This window comes from Bos javanicus, chromosome 6 (assembly GCF_032452875.1).
Source record: "Bos javanicus breed banteng chromosome 6, ARS-OSU_banteng_1.0, whole genome shotgun sequence".
Classification (NCBI taxonomy): domain Eukaryota; kingdom Metazoa; phylum Chordata; class Mammalia; order Artiodactyla; family Bovidae; genus Bos; species Bos javanicus.
Genome location: NC_083873.1, coordinates 23,783,651 through 23,802,496, shown reverse-complemented (window position 1 = coordinate 23,802,496; position 18,846 = coordinate 23,783,651). Strand labels below are relative to the sequence as shown.

At 43.5% G+C, this 18,846-nt stretch overlaps 1 protein-coding gene across 2 annotated transcripts in view; it reads right to left on the bottom strand.

The window, feature by feature from the left end:
- PPP3CA (protein phosphatase 3 catalytic subunit alpha) overlaps nucleotides 1-2,821 on the bottom strand; it is a 325,113-nt gene extending 322,292 nt beyond the window's left edge. The window contains exon 1 of one of the 2 annotated variants that reach the window (XM_061419557.1): nucleotides 1,969-2,821. In XM_061419557.1, coding sequence (XP_061275541.1) covers nucleotides 1,969-2,026 — 58 coding nt within the window. In that variant the 5' untranslated portion in view covers nucleotides 2,027-2,821. The remainder of the gene's footprint in view (nucleotides 1-1,968) is intronic. The other variant, XM_061419558.1, reaches the window with a different exon arrangement.
- Between the last annotated feature and the right edge of the window lie 16,025 nt (nucleotides 2,822-18,846).

The window sequence follows — 18,846 nt, the reverse complement described above, 5'->3', positions numbered from 1 at the left end:
AATTACATTAAGAAGCCACATTTTGTGACTTAAAACAGAGAACTGATATTCTGTGTGCACATGAGTGTTTCCTCATTGCTGACACATTTACTGCTGTCATATGAATTGTAAGCTTTATATCAAGTGTTTTGAAAAAAGGTAATCTCAACATACAGACTGGAGTTACACCTAAACTTCACACCTTAAGGGAGACAGTTGTTATTCTCTGCTATTTCAGCAAAAGGTCTTAATTTTTTTTAAATGTCAACACAGGCCCTTAACACAAAACATAATTCTGTATGAATTTGAATTGACTGTTTACATGAGAATCCATGCCTGCAGAAAGAACAGTTGTGCATCTGTAGACCTATTTCAAGTCATTTTGGCAGAGATCTACCTACTTATTTTGATGGATCTATGAATACTGCACTGAAGCAGGAATGATTCTAATAGAACCAAAACAAGACAAGACACACACACACACACACATCACTTTAAAAACAAAAACAAAAAAACTGAGCAAACCTGAGTGGAGCCATGAACATTTCTGAAGTCTCCGAAGGACTTAGGCATCATGCACGGTTTTTAGACTGCTGGGTTACTTCACCTAAGTGTTCATGGTGCACATGACTTCACTGCCTTGCATTCTAGTTGCATGCTCACGCCACATTAGATACAATCTCTGTTCTACACACAACACACAGGCATACACACACTCTCTCTCTCTATACCAGCCCGAGCTGTTTCCAATTTCAGAGGCCCGCTCAGCGTGTAGCCTATGCCCATCCCTGCTCTGCTCAGTCCTGACCCCAGGAGTGTAGGGACGCTTACATTAAGTAGGGATACTACTTAAACCTGGTATATCTGCTCTGTTGCTTCATCCTTCCAGAATGTATAGCATGGTTCCTTCCCCACTCCATGAGTACAACGGAGACGACAGATTCCCGGGTGCGAGAGAGAAGACCACTACTTGTCCCCTTCCACACCCGAGGCATCCCTGCTTCTCTCCTCCAAAAACCCCAGAGCCACTGCTGCCCGGAGTCTGTGATCCCAGGGCGGGGGAGAAGAGCCAATGATAGGAATCAAATAGCCCGTTCAGGAGCGGGTGCCAGGGGCACGGAAGGGGCGAGCCGGGTGAAGTTACCGGCACCGGGGAGGTGTGCTTCGGCGGGGCACCGTTCGAGAGCAATGACAGGTCGGCTGGGGAAGGCTGGGGGCGGCGAGGGAGGCTGGGGAACAGCTTTTCCTGTCTTTCTCAGGGCCTGGAGGGGAATCCCGGGGCTGCGGCGGCGGCGGGGCTCGCGGGTAGTCGCCCGCCTCCCCACGCCCCCCGCGCCCCCGGCGCGTGCCCTCCGCCGCCCCCTCAGTGCGGCCGCTCCCGCCCCGCGCGGAAGGAAGCGCCGGGCTCCCCCCACGCTCTCCCGCTCTCTCGCGAGTCCTGTGTAGGCCCTTTTCGGGGGGAGGGGAAGGGGGAGGGGGCGCAGAGGGAATTGCTGCAATAGAGCGCCGAGAGAACCATGCCCGGGCGAGGCAGGCGGTGGAAAGCCACGGCCACATAAAAATGCCATATTAATTTTTTAAAAGCCATAAATCACCCCTCCCTCTGCAAACGAAAACCATAAACCCGATCCCATGCAAGCCCGCGAGCAGCCACCCACTTCCTATTTCTGTCACAGCAGCTACACCCTGCCAGCAACCAACCCCCCCCCCCCCGGGCGCCCCCTCCCGCCACCGCCACCCCCGCCACAGGCTCCCCTCGGCTCAGCCATTTGCCAACTGACGCCCCCATAAATAAAAATGCCCCAAGTGGGGCTGGGTGGGAAGCGTGGGGGAAGGGCGCGCCAGAGAGGGGGGATTTGAGGGTTGCACAATATCCTAGAAGGTCCGTGGCTGGAGCGAGGAGAGAACCCCAGGCGGGGGGAGGGGAGGCGAGCCTCCCGGGTGCCTGCGGCACACGGTGCACCCAGGCGATCGCAGCGCGCCGCTTACCTTTCACCACCCTGTCGGTCGTCGACAACTTGGGATCAATTGCCTTGGGCTCGGACATCTCCAGCCGCCGGGGGACAGCGACGCGCTGCTCGTCCGTCCTACTGCACACCCCGACCGGACCGGCGGGCCAGACACTCAACGCCGCCGCTGCCGCCGCGCTGCAAACCGCTTGGCTGGAGGTTCTGGGCTCTGAGCTGGCTTTAAAGTTACTGCCTTCTCCGCGCGTCCCTCCTCCTCCTCCTCCGCTGCCGCCGCCGCCGCCTTCACTCCTCCTCCGCCGCCGCCAGCCCTGCCGACTCTGCTCCGGGCTGCGCGTGTGTGGTGGTTATTTATTTATTTTCTAAGCACGCCTCTCGGTTCTTCTTTTATTCTTGGGGGAAGGGGGATGGGGTGGGGAAGCGCACACACGAGCACCCACCCTGGCACGGAGATAGGGCACCGCGGAATGGAGCCCCAAGCGCGCACACTGCTGGGATTAAGACCGATCACATGGGGAGGGCCGGGGGCGAGGAAGGAGAGGCAGGGCCGCCGATGTCAGTGCCACTAGCCGCGCCTCGGCGTCCCCGGCGGCGGAGAGGCGGCCGCCGATGCTGCTGCTGCTGCCGCCGCTGCTTCCCCACACCGAGCGCCGCTGCTGATCAGCGGCCGCCGGAGACGTCCCGCCGCCTCGCTCGCCCGTGCCTGCCTCTGCCTCCCCGCGCCGCTCCTTCACTCACACAGGCACAGCCACGGAGCTCGGCAGACTCAGTCCCCGGCGCAACCTACCCTCCGCCGCCACCGCCGCCCCGGCCGCCGCCGCCGCCGCCGCTGCCGCCACCGCTCCCGCCTCCGCCTCCTCCCCTTCCTCCTCCCGGCCCCCGCCTCTAGCGCCGGAGCGGCCTCCTCCTCCCCGCGGAGCCCGCCCCCTGCTACCCTCGACGTTGAAGCTATGAGCGGTCATTGGATGGCGTGAGCGTCACTCACTGCCAGCGGCGCCCTCCCCTCTGGCCCCGCCTCCCGCTCCTCCTCGTCGTCCCCGCCCCTCACTCTGTTTTCTCTGGGCTGCCAGTTCGGCGGGCCTGCTGCCTCCACCGCCCAGTCCCCCGCTCAGGTGTCACTGTTGCTGGCAGCCGGGGATTAGGGAAGGAGAATGGGCAGGGGGTCGCGGCTGGGAGGAGAGAGGCTTTGCCATGCCACCCCCCCCCCCGCGCCCAGCCCCATTTGGCCTCTTTCCCTGGACCCCGCACACACACCCCGCGCCGCTTTGGCAACGGTGCCTTGCCGGCTTGGGTTAAGCCGCAGTGTGAGTAGCCAAGTGCGGAGGGTGTCTCCGGGTGTGTGCGTGCGTGGCCCGCGAGAGGGCAAGAAAGGAGGAGGCGAGGAGAGCAGGGAAGGGGGTTGGGGTTAGAGGCGGCCGAGGAAGGGCGGAGGAAGGAAGAGCGCGAGGAGCTCCGGGGCCGCCTCACAGCTGCTGTCGCTGCCGCAGCTGTCCGGAGAGAATCGCCGAAACGGCGACGAATCAACAACTTACCTTGGAGAGACGGGCTCCGCTGTGATGGGTGTACTGCCTGTTTTGCTACTGGGGCTTTTGTGGGGGGCTGGGGAGGGGTGTCGTGAGTATTAATGTTTCCCACCCCTGCATCCACATCTTTGGTGGAGGGGCCGCTTCTAGCGTCTCCGGCCGGGGACGTGGCGGAGCGTGCGGGGCGCGGGAGCGGGCTGCCCACTGAGGATGGGGACGGGAGGACACGCGACCCCGGGCAACTCTTGAGTTACCTAGGTTAGCCCTAGGCGGGGGAAGGGAGGGAAGAGAAACATCGGAGAGGGTCGCCTTTTTTACTGTTGACACTGCACACCTAGTGACTGGTCAGGACTGGTGACAGGACATCCGCCTTCCCAGCTCCAGTCCATCATCCGATACCCACTTGGTGCTCCTAATACCTGCAGGGCACTGCAGCCCAAGGCGGATCCCCATTCTGGTGTCCTCGGGTTGGAAGGAGTGTGAAGGAGACAACGGGAACCTAAAGAGTGACTGTGACCCACATGTTCCCTTCTGGACTACTAATGAGGAGCAGGTTTCCCTCAGCAAGAAGGTCACCTCGCCACAGCCCATCTCCCCAACCAACCTCACCCCCAAGGACCGGCAGAGGTCGGGGACAGGGATTAAAGTTCAAACTCGAAAAGAAGTTTTAGAAAATTGGCTGATGACATGAGTGTGGCTTCAGCAGTATGGTCTGCAAGGAATAGAAGCTCACAGTTGGAGGTTAGGTGAGCCTCCTGGAGGCCTTTTTAGCCAAAGGATATGTCCCTGGCTCAGGGAGACTGCCACTAGGTCCAAAATCTTCTGCCCAATTCACAACTCTAAGATTGTTATGCGGTAATTAGGCAAACAATACATTTAATCAATATGAATCCTGCTCTTTTTATATGCCAGACACTGTGATAAGTAATTGATGTGGGGTGGGGAAAGATTGAAAAGGGCCCTTGCGGGTAATGAAGCCTAATCCGGTAGAACTGCCATGAAAAGATGAGTTCTGAGAGAACAGGGTATTGCCTCAAGAAGGAGTTGTTGAAAACAGCCTCTTGAGCACAGGCAGAGCTAGTTGCTAAGGCAGATTTGGGAAGTTGGCCCCTAGCCAGATGGCACAGAGCAAGGCAAGGATGCCAAGACCTCTGGGTGAAGAAGAGGGCCTGCTTGAGGAAAGATCAGGAAACCATGTCCAGGGATGCTCGCTCCTAACTCCGCAATGTTCTTTCCCGCATACTGCAAGCAGAGATACAGTTCCCCCCGATATTTGGACTCACTTTTCAGATACTGAAAAAAAAAAAAAAAACTTAGTACCAAGCTCAGAGGCTTAAACTGTCAGCACCATAGAATAGTTTTATGATGCAGATAGGAAATAAAGGCACACCTTTCAGGCACACCCTTCAGTCCGCTACAAGTCTAGAACACCTCCTAGCTGAAATATGTGTGGGAAAAAATGTTATGAATCATAATCACTTTACAACACATCTTATTATCATCAGGTGCCTTTAATGCATGTGTCTGGTTCCATACTGTTGCAACACAGACACATCTTCCTAATGAAAATTGGACCCTACACCAAGGAAAACTAGACAACAGCTTATTAACTAGAGACCAATTATGTCCACATAGCGGGCCTACTGATAGAGCCCAATCAAAGGTATTTTTTTAGATGTCTTACTATCTCCTACTGTCATGTATCTTTTTATCCTGTTAGACTGCCAAGTCTGTCTTTGATTATATTACCATTTGCATCAGCTCACCTTAGACATGGAATTTACATTTTCAAGAAGTTACTGCAATGCCTGGATGCTGAATTCAACAATATCCTCTGTGAAGAAAAAGAGAAAAAATTAAAAAAAAAAAAAAACTTGGCAAAAAAACCTTCAGATCAGATCAGATCAGTCGCTCAGTCCTGTCCAACTCTTTGCGACCCCATGAATCGCAGCACGCCAGGCCTCCCTGTCCATCACCAACTCCCGGAGTTCACTCAGATTCACGTCCATCAAGTCAGTGATGCCATCCAGCCATCTCATCCTCTGTCATCCTCTTCTCCTGACCCCAATTCCCCCCAGCATCAGAGTCTTTTCCAATGAGTCAACTCTTCGCATGAGGTGGCCAAAGTACTGGAGTTTCAGCTTTAGTATCATTCCTTCCAAAGAAATCCCAGGGCTGATCTCCTTCAGAATGGACTGGTTGGATCTCCTTGCAGTCCAAAACCTTACTGTCTACCAAAAATTGCATTTCCCCTTCTTTAGTATACTCTCTGCAAAGCGTCTAGCTAGGTAAGGACTCCATTTCCCACCTGCACCCACTTGCATCTGAGTGGGTCCATGTGACTAGTTCTGGTCAATAAGCTGTGGGCTAAAGTGTTTCATCACTTTTTGACTAGGCAGTTAAGCAGAAGATATGCATTCTCCAGCCTCTGGGCTCCCATCTATAGCTAAATTCAGAGACTTCTAGAGTCCTAGAGAGGGTGTACCCTCACATGGAAAGAGCTGAGTGCCTAAACTACCACATAGAACAATGCTGCCCACTTACTAGAAATATCATTTTAGCACACAAAAGTTGCTACGTTAGTTCAAAAGTAAAGCCCAGAATTATTGTGCATCTGTTATATAACAGAATTACCAGACTAAAAATATGTTTACTTTTTAATACATGATTATAAAACTTTGATTTTTATAAATGAATTATTGATTTGCCAGTTGTATTTTGAACACCTGTGCTAGGTAGTATATAAATGTATAAGGATTCAATATTAATCTTTTCATTCAAATATCTCTCAAATATAAATCTTGTTATATGTGAGTTGCACATATACTCTATGCAAACATTTAGGTATACGGTGCTACTTCATCAAAAGTAATTATGAATAATATATATGGAAAAAAAGAAAATATTGAGAATTTGGAGTCATCTATGCATTCAAATGCTCCAAGTCACAGTTTACCTCCATTGGTACAAATTATAGTAAATGGATAATGTTAATTTGCTATTAAGTGTTCTACTAAATCTAGAAACTTTTTAAAGGGAAAAAAGTAAAGATATTTCATTTTATATCCTGTTTTGAGAATAACTGTCTTTGAAATTTTTTACTTTCCTTTTGATTCTTGATAAAGTACTATCATTTTGACATTAAGAGTTGAATAGTAGCTTCTGGTTTTGACTCATCTGAGGCACACACTTCATTCTGAGTAGCTGATGGCAGACAGCAGTATGTCTGTCCTATTCCCACCTGAGTTGATGGAGCTAAATGCTGAAGAACCTGCAGAGTATACAGCCAGTCCTGATGGAGCCATGAATCTGTATGAGAATTAGATTTATTATCTTAAAGCTAATTCCTCTGACACTCACTTTTAACATGTCCTACCCTATTCACTATAGAAGCTCTATGAAAAATACATTCAAAATGGATTTTATTTGAGATTTATAGTAAAAGCCTTCTTATTATTTATCTTTTGGATTGCCCTTGAAATTTTATTGAACCATGTTTTTTTCCAGAAGTTAGTTTTACTCATTTGGGAAAGTTGTTATAACTAATATATTCAGGAGTAAATAGGTTTGTTTGTTTTGGTTTTTTTTTCAGTCAGGGACCAAATTATAACTTATGGAATTGTATGCTAAGTTCATAAAGAGAGGATATGTTTTATGTAAAATTTGGCAAGACTATGGGCAATCATTAATTTGTATTTAATAAATATTTTTATATTTGTTTTATTTATATTTGTGTCATCATTTCATATCCCAATTCTGGGCACAGAGTAAGTGCTCAACAAATTTTGCTGAATGAACTTAAAAAGAATATTGGCATCCAGTATATGACAGGTTAAGTACCATAGTGCATACTCAGGAATATTTCAATATTCCTAATATAAGAAATATATATTAATATATTGTTTATGTACATGTATATTTAGTTATTTATACACACACACTGGAGAGAAATCTTATAGCCCTTTCTCCTAGATAGTTTTAATTCTAGCTTCATTATTAATTTTAAAATTAAGAATAGATTAAGGGTGTCATATCATACATGTTTACATTTAAAATAGCTATATGCATGCTATTATACTGACCATCCAAGAACTATTCATGCTATAGAACTGTATGTGTTCTGGCTTTTCTAAACTCAGAATTTCAGAATATTTGACCTGAAATGAGCTGGAGTTTACACTTGAAGTGCTTTGAGAACATCTTCAAGAACTACCGCAAACAGCTTAGTAATCAAACTAAAGATAACACGTTGTGGAAGACCTGGTAAATCAATTTAGGATAAACTTTGTCAAGCCCTCTAAAAGTACATTTGCATATACCAAATCAATATAGTAATTAGAAATGGGTTTTACTGTTCAAAGCCAGCAGAAATTTAACCTTACTCAAAGTAAGTTTTGCCCATTATTGATGGAAAATTCATGAATTTGCAAGTAAATATTTTATTTAAAAAGAAGCAGTCAGACTAGCCATCTTTCTATTTACTTCTGATTAGTCGTATTTTATTTTGCTAGTATTCATGGTTATTGGAAAGCCTATATATAGTAAGCATTTATTGAACACCTACACATATCAGACACTGGGAATATGACATGAAAATATCAAGTCTCACCGTTCATAAACTTTAGATTCCAGTGAGGAGAGACACACAACAAAAGGAACAATTACACATACAGAATATGTTGGATGAGCTAAGTGGTAAAAATCATGTATACTGGTAACAGCACTGAAAGGAGTGGTTGGCAAAGTAGAGTTGCTCACTGTTGTAGACAGATTGTTTAGGGAAGACATCTCTGAGAAGATAATATTTCAACAGAGAGTCAGTGAAGTAAAGACAATATCTATGCAGCTATCTGGAAAAGGAGTGTTCTGTGTTAAAGAAATAGCATGTGCAAAGGCCCTGATGTAAGAGCCTGTTTGACCTTTGCAAAGAACTGTCAAAGGAGGCCAGTGTAGTGGAAGCACAATGAACCAGAGAGAGTGATCCAAGACTAGGTCACAGAGGTGCTATAGAGTCAGATTATACAGGGCCTCATAGACCATAGAAAAGATTCTAAACATTATTCTGGTGAAATAAGCAGCATTTTATTAGGAAAGTGATATGATATGATTCAAGCTTAGAGAAAACCATTGGTCTCTTGTAAGAACTGACTCTGGATGCAATTATTGTCATAATCCAAGCTAGAAATAAAGTAGTTTGGATTACTGAGAAGGAAGAAGTGAAAGGTATCCAATTCCAAATATATTTTAAAGGTAGAGCTAAAAGATGTGTTGATGGATTGGATAGAGTGTGTGGGAAAATCAAAAGGACTCCTTGGAGTCAAGAACACCAAAGTTTGGGGTGGGGTCTCAACAAAGGAAAAATGGAGCTACCATTTACTGAGAAAGGGATCATCGGAAATAGAGAGCATATATTATGAAGAAGATCTAAAACTAGTTCTAGACACGTTAACTTTGAGATGAACATTTGACATGGACGTGGAGATGGCATGTAGGTAATTGGATATATGACTCTGGACTTGAGAGGCAAGGGTCAGGCTGTTGATGTATAAAATTGGTAGTCATGACATCTTAGTGGTCCTTTATTTTAGTTGGCAGAAATGGAGGGACCTGCAAATCTGACAGAAAGGAGTAGCTTCTGGGGGAGAAATGTGGTGCCTCTGAGGTCAAGCAAATGAAGTGAATTGTGTTAACAATGCTGAAAATTTGAGTAAAATGACAACTGAGAATTGACTGTCGGTTTTGACAAAAGGGGAGTTCACTGGTGATCTTCACAATTCAGTCTTTATACCTATCTAAAATAGCATCTCATCAGTCTCTGCCTCTTTATACAGACTTAGGCCTTTTTTCATGTTTATAATTAGCTGACAGTACATGTGTATATCTGTGATGCATATGATGTGTTTGGCTATCTTCCTGCAGCTATATGATATGACCTTTGAGAGGAGGAGGAAATTTGTCTTGTTCCCATTTGAATCTCTGGTGCTTAAAAGCTGTTTGTGGAAAGAATGGCTTACAATGCTAGCCCAGGTTAGTTTTTCTTATTTTTTTAATAGTTGAAATAAGTATTTTAAGGAGGTTGCTGAGGGAGAATTTAGTGGAGGTGGTCAAAAGGTATAGACACTTAATTAAAAAAAAAAAAAAAGCTACAGACGTTTATTTATAAAATAAATAACCCCGAAGAAGTCTCTTACCTTGGCGGGTAGCACTTTTTATGCCTGGTTTTTCCTAAAGTTGAGATGGCATCCCAGGCAAAGGGCCTTAAATTTATTAAAAAAATAATAATAAAATAAAATGAATAACCCCTGGGGATGTAGTGTAAAATATAGTCACTATAGTTAGTAACACAGGATCATAGATTTGAAAGTTGCTTTAAAAAGTTCAGTAGTTCTTGAAAGTTTTAATCACAAAGGAAAAATTTGTATCTGTGTGAGGTATTAGATGTTAACTAATCTTAAGGTGGTAATCATTTTGCCATATATACATGTATCAAATCATGTTGTACACCTTAAACCTATACAATGTTATATGTCAATTATATCTCAATAGAATTAAGAAAGAGAAAGAAGCATTTCAATGCATTTGTAGAAAAAAACAAAAATTCATGTTTAGACTTTTTTTTTAATTACAAAATCAACTTTCATAGGGTAAAAAAAATTGACTCATGCCTCCAGAATGAGAAACGGGATGGAATTCAGAAGATCCTTTTTCATATGAGGTGTGTCTCTCACATGTCCCCACTGTAAGCATAAATTACGCGTGTAAATCCAGGGGAGGGCTCAGTGTTACTCACAGTTTCTCTTTCTCCAAATACACAAAGGGTTCCATTGTTTGCAACATCTAAATTATTCCCTGGTGATAAGTTAGGCCAGACATTAGCAATTTTCAAAGAGGAAGTGGGCAGAATTTGGGTGGTGGTTGTTTAGAAGCAGTCCCTCAAAAGAGTTTCCTTCTCTCTTTCAGGGTGTCCTTGATGTCCAGACATCCAGTATAGACATTCAGGGAAATTGTTCTAGCTGTGCTTTCAGGTGCCCACCCTGCCCACTCCCATTTTGGATAAAATGCCCCAGCCACAGCACCTGCTGTGGTGATCATCAATTCACAGGTTCAGCTGCTGTCATCGCAGAGGGTTGAACTAGGGTAAGTGAATGTCTAACTACAGAACATCTAAGGACCAGTGGCCTTAACTTCCCAAACCTAATTTACAAAGTAAGCTAGGCTAAACAGGTACTTTCTTGGTCGTGTCCGACTCTGTGCGACCCCATAGACGGCAGTCCACCAGGCTCCCCCATCCCTGGGATTCTCCAGGCAAGAACACTGGAGTAGGTTGCTATTTCCTTCTTCAATGCATGAAAGTGAAAAGTGAAAGTGACGTCACTCAGTCGTGTCCTACTCTTAGCGACCCCATGGACTGCAGCCCACCAGGCTCCTCCATCCATGGGATTTTCCAGGCAAGGGTACTGGAGTGGGGTGCCATTGCCTTCTCCATCTTGGAAGAATATGACTTAAAAATTCAGAGGTAAGTTGGGTGTGGTTGTTTGAATGAAAGGGCTTGCCGGCCGGAACTGATTTGGCCACTAGCAAATGATTCATGTGTAAGGTAGGTAAACAGATAAAACTGTTCAGGCCGGAGGGACCATAGGTCAGAGTCAACAGGGGTGAACGGAGGAGAGAAAGACAGAGACAGAGAGATTCCTAAATCTGTTTTTCTTTTTGTCCTTTGAAAGGCCTGGTTGTTTACAACTGTTTCTGGATTTATGAGACCCCTCAATATCTTGACCACAGATCCTGTTTTCTAGAGCTAGTTTGAGATTTATATTTTTACAAACTCAGAAACTCCTCACTGAATCATACAGATGACAGAAAGAGCAGCTAAGATTTTTACTTCATGCCCTCTGTGGGTTTTCAAAAGTTAACACCTTCTAATTGTGACCATTCATTTTCTTCATTCAAAAAATGACTATAATACATTCCCTCCTTGCCTGTCCTCATTGTTTCTATAGCATACTCAGTGCCCAAAATCAAAAGAGCAAAACAGTTTATAAGAGAGGGAGACAGAGACTGACTGCTTGAGAGTCCTGGTAAGTCTGTAACTATTTAATTGAATATGTGCTATGCCTGTTTCCACATCACATTCAGGCGGGTTATAAGCTATGCTGCAGTAAAACGGAACCATCTCAGTAGCTTAACGCAATTTGAAGTCCTCTGCAGGCTTGGGCCACCCTCCAGGGCAGTCATTCCTCGTGTGCTGGCTCAGCATTCCAGCCGGCTTCAATCAGGCAAGCAGAAGCACCCATATCAGCATTTCACAGTCACCCAGCAGGAGAGGAGAGCCCTGGAGAGCTGAGCTCCAGTAAACAAGTGCTTCTGTCCGGAAGTGACACTCACGAATGACTACCCTCATAGTTCATTGACCTGAACTCCTCATGTGACCACACATGATTTCAAGGTGGGCACAGGTATGTGATCCTGCCACACGTGCAAAATTAAAAGGAGACCAAATATTTGTGAAGGACAGTAACACCAATCAGGAGTTCTAAGTAATTCGTCTAACCCGTGTGGGGTTTCCTTGCTACCGTATGAGAGGCAGTAACTAGAACGTGCATCTTCGTTGTGTTTTACATGCCAGGATACTCCTGCATGCCTGTGGCTGCATGCCTGATCTGCTTCTCCTGTGGAACCTTCGCTAGTCTGCCGCATGGCCTCTCCTTGACTGAATCGGTTATACTCCGCTTGGCCTGACTTTGATCTCACTACATCTACTCTAGGGCCTGCATTTCTACTCCAATCCTGCTATCACTACCACTCTTGCAAACTTGTTAGATACCTTAGGCCAAGGCTTGGTTTCTGCCTCACTCTCAACACTGTAGTGCAAACACTATCAACACTCTAGTGTTTTATAGATGGGTGCTGTTGGGCAATTGCTGACAGTTGTTAATATTAAACAGACTGGACTACAAACAAATGTCCTTTGAATGTGTCTTAGCTGCAACAAAAAGCATTAACCTCTTTTCCAATTTTTATTTAGAAATATGAATATATCTATATAGAGATATACAGCATATATAGAGTTTATTTTTGTGAGTCACTGCCTTTTGCATGAAGTGAATATGATCAGTTTAATAATATGTGAACTTATTATTACTGCATAAATGCCAAGCGGTTTCTGGGAATGCCATGTTTGTGTGCTAATTTGACACAACAAAACTATTTTTTTTCTTCCTTACTTTATTAGTCCCGCAGTATGATGAGTAGTCTTTTGTGTCAATCTAACTAGGCCATGGGTTTCCTACGCGTCGTGGTAAAGAACCTGCCTGAGGATGCTAGAAGATGTAAGAGACCCAGGGTTCAATCCCTGGTCAGAAAGATTCCCTGGAGAAGGGCATGGCAACCCACTCCATTATCCTTGCCTGGAGAATCCTATGGACTGAGTGGTCCACACAGTCACAAAGAATCTGATAGGACTGAAGCGACTTAGCACCCACGCAACTACGCTGCAGTACCCAGTTAACCAAACGCTAGGCCAGGTTGTGCTGTGAATGTATTTTATGGATATGGTAACATCTACAACTGACTGACTTTAAGTAAGGGAATTACCATTGATAACATGGATTGGCCTCATCCAGTTATTAATAGTTCAAGGCCTTATGAGCAAAAGCTCAGGTTTCCTGGAAAAGAAAGAATTCTACCTCATGACCGCAGTGCTCAGCTTCTGCCTGTTTCAAACCAGCCAGTTTTCCCTACAGATTTCAGAGTTGTCAGCGCACAACTGTGTAAGCCAATCCTTTATAAACAAACCTCTTTATATATACACACATATAAAGATACATATAAACTCCGGGAGTTGGTGATGGACAGGGAGGCCTGGCATGCTGCAGTCCATGGGGTTGCAAAGAGTCAGACACGACTGAGTGACTGAGCCGAACTGATAAAGATACATATATATGTATCTCCTAATGGTTCTCTTCAAATCCTGACTGATACCTACAATATGTACTTTTTTTCATAATTCAAATCCAGAAGTTATTTTAAATAACACAAAAGAATGCCTCTTTATCCATCTGTATCTCTCAGTCTCTGATGATGTCTCTTTCTCATATATGTGCATGCACACACATACACACATGTTTTATAGGAACACATTATATACTTATTAAAAGGTAAAAAAGCAAATAGATGGAGAAACAATGGAAACAGTGACAGACTTTATTTTCTTGGGTTCCAAAATCACTGCAGATGGTGATTGCAGCCATGAAATTAAAAGACACTTGCTCCTTGGAAGAAAAGCTATGACCAATCTAGACAGCATCTTAAAAAGCAGAGACATTACTTTGCTGACAAAGGGTCATCTAGTTAAAGCTATGGTCTTTCCAATAGTCATGTATGGATGTGAGAGTTGGACCATAAAGAAAGCTGAGCGCCAAAGAATTGATGCTTCTGAACTGTGGTGTTGGAGAAGACTCCTGAGAGCCCCTTGGACTGCAAAGGGATCAAACAAGTAAATCCTAAAGGAAATCAGTTCTGAATATTCATTGGAAGGATTGATGCTGAAACTGAAGCTCCAGTACTTTGGCCACTGACTCATTTGAAAAGACCCTGATGCTGGGAAAGATTGAAGGCAGGAGGAGAAGGGGTCAATGGAGGATGAGATGGTTGGATGGCATACTGGCTTGATGGACATGAGTTTGAGCAAGCTCCAGGAGTTGGTGATGGACAGGGAGGCCTGGCATGCTACAGTCCATGGGGTTGCAAAGAGTCAGACACCACTGAGTGACTGAACTGAACTGAACATTTTTTATTTAATTCTCTAGGGTAAAAATTCACTTTGTTTCTCTTACTCATGGCCTGGATGAAGAATTTTATTCTCCCAAATATACCAGCTTCCTAGGTAATTCTAATGGACAGTCAGTATCTAAGATTGGGGTCCCCAGATGTAGACCTGTAGATGAAGATTCAAATAAAAGTGATTTGTTAAAACCACAGAGAAGTATGGCACGTGACAGGAAAGGGAAGGAAGCGAGCCAACAGTCTGATGTTAAGCAAACACCCACATGGTAACTTTGGCTCAATCCTACAGGTGACTTCTGCACTTATAAGTCACACCTCTAAGCTGTCCCCATCAGGGACCAGAGAGCTGAATGTTTTACTTAGTAGTCAGTGGTGGAGATATAAATTCCTAGGCCCTTTCTGCTCTCTCTACACTGAGGCAAAGGTTAAGGAAGTCTGAGGACATCACTCCGACAGAGATGCAGGTAAAAACACACAGACAGCTGTTTTGTATGAAAATGGAAAAGGTTTGGAGAGGATATGAGTGAACAGTGAGAACGTCTGCGACTCAGGATTGAAAACCACTAGGACAGAGGAGTAGAGCAAGGAAAACAACCACATGTCTCATTGAGGATAAGCAGTTTTTAAAAAATACCTCTTTTCTCATATCACTTCAAATTAGTCTTCTCTCCCACCTCCACAACGGACTTACCATCTTAGGAGTAAGTATGATATGATTTCATGGGCAGATGGTCTCATTCCTGTTCCATTTGTAATCCTCAAATAATGTCCCTTCTATTGTATGGCATTCTTAAGTCTCAGAATATAGCATTTAGTCCCTTTATGGGCAGACTAATATGAAAATATTCCTAAGACAGGAATTACATTGGCTCAACTCAGAGCTGAGAATTGTCCTAAACGCTTGTGGCTAGATCTTCTGTCCAACCTTGGAAGGCATTGGATGTATGCTGAACGTTTTATCTATTCAGAAGCCTTATTTCAAACCTGATTCAACCCTGTGATTTTACATGAATCAAGGGGGCATAGTTACATCAAGACTGATCAAGACTGAGTATATGATGCCATCTTCCCCTATAAGTTTCCTTTCTTTGGAGAAGCAGATTCAGTCTTTCTCTTGAAGACAGGTCAAAATTATACCAAAGCATTTTCAGTAGCTGTGTTACTCTACCTTATAGATCAGAAAAGCAGAGAGAGAGAGAAATGTGAATCAGACATACAGAGAAGAGCAGAGATGAAAGAAGAAAGAGTGCTAGTGTTCCATTTCCTGATTCCACCGTGTTCTGGAAGTCCTTCATGATGGGTCTTGGGCTCCATGAGACCCCAGTGCATTCTATAATTCATGCCCATTTGTGTGAAGTTGGGTTGAAGTTCAGTTACATGCAACCAAAGAATAATAAATAACAAAGGGAAACAAAGAGTAACACATTTTTTAGCTATGGACTCCCTTTGAGAGGAATCCAGCAGACGTCCCTTGTCTCTAGCCATCTGGCTAAGTGTGGGGTGACCAAGAGGCAGGGGTGGTGACATGCATAGCCCTGGAGATATAAGGAGGATTTCCAGAGGTTACCCAGGTAGGAATATTTTCAGAGGTCGATTTTCATACTTAAGTCTTTCTTATAACTGACCTGTTAAAGCATTTCCTAGGATGAGCCAGTTCTTTCCCATATCTCTCTTCACAGACCCTCTGTCTTCCCCTCACTGATGTGAAATCAGTACAGTGTGTTATTCCAAGGCACTTCTGGGATACCAAACAAAGAAACAATTTGAGAAGTGACACGGGGAAATCACAAGATGGTAAAGCTAGAAAGGCATCAGGAAAAATATTACAGAGAAAAGTGCTCTTTCTTATCTAGGGGAAAGACTGATGGCTAGGCTCCTGTAACGTACTCTATCTCCCGCAAGCCATGTATTACTTCTGGATCTTAGAATTCAGAAGTTAAATGACAGTGGGAATGGATATTTATATGTTTACTGTGGTTGAAAAAAATCAAGTTTTTTTCCCCCAATAGAAAAGTCTAATTTAGATCATTGGTTTCACAATAAAGAACTGGCTTTGCCAATTAATTCTTTGGCAGCTATTTTTCTTCTAAATTAAATACGTTTAATTTGTTGCTCTAATGTTTTGATGAAAAATATTTAAGACACAAATGTAATACAAAATTTGTTGGAACTTATAATTATGTTTAAGTATTAAGCCTTAAATATAAAACTTTAGCTAACAGCTAAAAATACAATTTAAAAAATATATTTTAGGAGGTACTTGAACAAAAGTACTGAACGCCTCCAGATTAGCAAAATATATTCACCTGGACTAAACCAGTATAACCAAGAGGGACTGATCAAATCCATCTTTTCTTTTCATATTCTTGAATGTGTCCTGACCTTAAGATTGCAGCAGTTTGAATAATTATCCAAAAGACTAAAGAATTAAAGCATAAACTAATTATTTGTTTTGATATGTGTGAGAGAAGACAGAATGCAAATATGCTAGGTCTGAAAGGTAATAGTTTTTAATACTCCAGGGAAAGGTATAAAAAGTATTTGACTTGTTTTATAATTCTGCATAATATTCATATCAAACTTTTGTAGTACTCTATAGTTAAAATCGTTCCCATATATTTATTTCACCTTGTTCTTATATTATTTTAGTATATATTTTTGTCTGAGGTCATCCAAAAGTTGAAAAAACTACCCACAGGAGAAAGGGGCATGAAGGAAGCAGGACAGGATGGGAAATAAAAACTAAGCAAAAAGAAGGTTTCAACTGAGCTTCAGGTCATGAGCTTCAGTCTATTCCCACTGAAAAATTGAGCACAATCTGTACCCCACTGTTGCCAGAAGTTGACCTTTTGTATCCATCAGGCATTGGTCAAGATCTCTGGGGACACGCGGAAGTTCCTGTTTGACCAATACTCTGGGGGCAGTTCTCTGGAGAAGGCGGTTATCGTGAATCAATGCTGATAGCAGAAAGGAAATGGGTGCTCTGGATTGGATGATCAAAAGGATCTGGGGGAGCACCAACAACATCTCCAGTTTTCTATTTTAGAAATAAGGAAACCGAGGCTCAGAATGGTTAAGTATCTTGCTCCAGAGTTCTACAGGTAGCAAGAGATGGAGTTAGGGCATAAGTTTTAGGCTTTTGACAGTACAGCCAGATAGCGAAGTTCAGCTCTTTCCCATGTCACATGGTTTCATGTCCAGGTTATACAATCTATGCAGCTGACCAATCTGATACGAAGTCAGACTCTAACATTTACTAGCTGTGTCTTTGGATATATAGCGTCAGATATATGACCTTAGGAAGGCTACTTAACATTTATGAGTTTCAACTTCTTAATCTGAAAAATGTGAACAGTACTAATTACCATGGTATTCAGATGATGTTTTTGAAATATTTATTAATCGTCTGTCATTGTGCCTTACTTAGTGTATATGCTCTAGAATATCCATTTCCTTTCCTTTTCTCTTTTACCTATGAATATACACACTGATATACAAAATGTATTGGATAACACATAAATAGTATATTGAATAATACACAAATAAATATTAATACACATCACTAAAAGGAAAAATTGACAAATTGATTAGATTTTCTATCAATATAATTCAGTTTAATTAATAACTAAGCTCTTTAAACTTTTGTAATATTCTATAAAGTAGATATTAAAATTCTCCTCTTTATAAAAGAGGGCAACTGAGAAGTAGACAATATATAAATAAGAGATATACAACCTGAAAATAAAGTTCCCCATCTTATGATGAGGGCATCTTTCCTCATCACCGCACCTAGAGGCACGATGATGACTGAGAGAAGGAATAGGTTCACGCTTGAGAAGAATTCACTTCTGCGTCAGTTCCGGCTGCTGCAACAGAAAACTTTAGACTGGGTGGCTTAAACCACAATTTCTTTGTCACAGTTTTGGAGGTTGGAAGTCCAAGTTTAAGGTGCTAGCCGATCCAGTGTCTGGGGAGGGCCTGCTTTCTGGTTTGCAAATGGTTGTCTTATTGTATCCTCACGTGATAGAGAGCAGAGAGAGGGAGAAAGCTCTACTGAATCATCTTGTAAAGGCACTAATCTCATTCATGAGGGCTCCACCATCCTGACCTCATTACCCCCAAAGGCCCCACCTTCTAATGTCATCATGCTGGGGCTTAGAATTTCAATGTTCAGATTTTGGAGAACACAAACATTCCGTTCATAATAGCTCTTTATAAAAATGATACTTGAATTTATTGTTGAGCTTCTGTGGCTCAGCGAATTTGACAGCAAAATCTCTAGCTTTTTGTTTTTCTCTTTAGAGAGTCACTCTTCTCTAAACTTGGACTTCACGTATTCCTGTTTGATACTATTGGCTTATTAAAAAAGAAAGAATCAGTAACTGTTAGAACTGAATTATAATCATAAAAATTTTCTTGTCTAAACTCCCAAATTACAAACAGGGAAATTGAGATGTGTGGAAATCGAATTTACCAAGTCACAAAGTAGCTGGTCAGCAAGCCAGCCTAGGCCTTGTGCCCTGCTGATTCTATTCGTTCAGATTTGCCTCTTTATACAAACAGGGATATATATATATATATGTTTGTGTGTA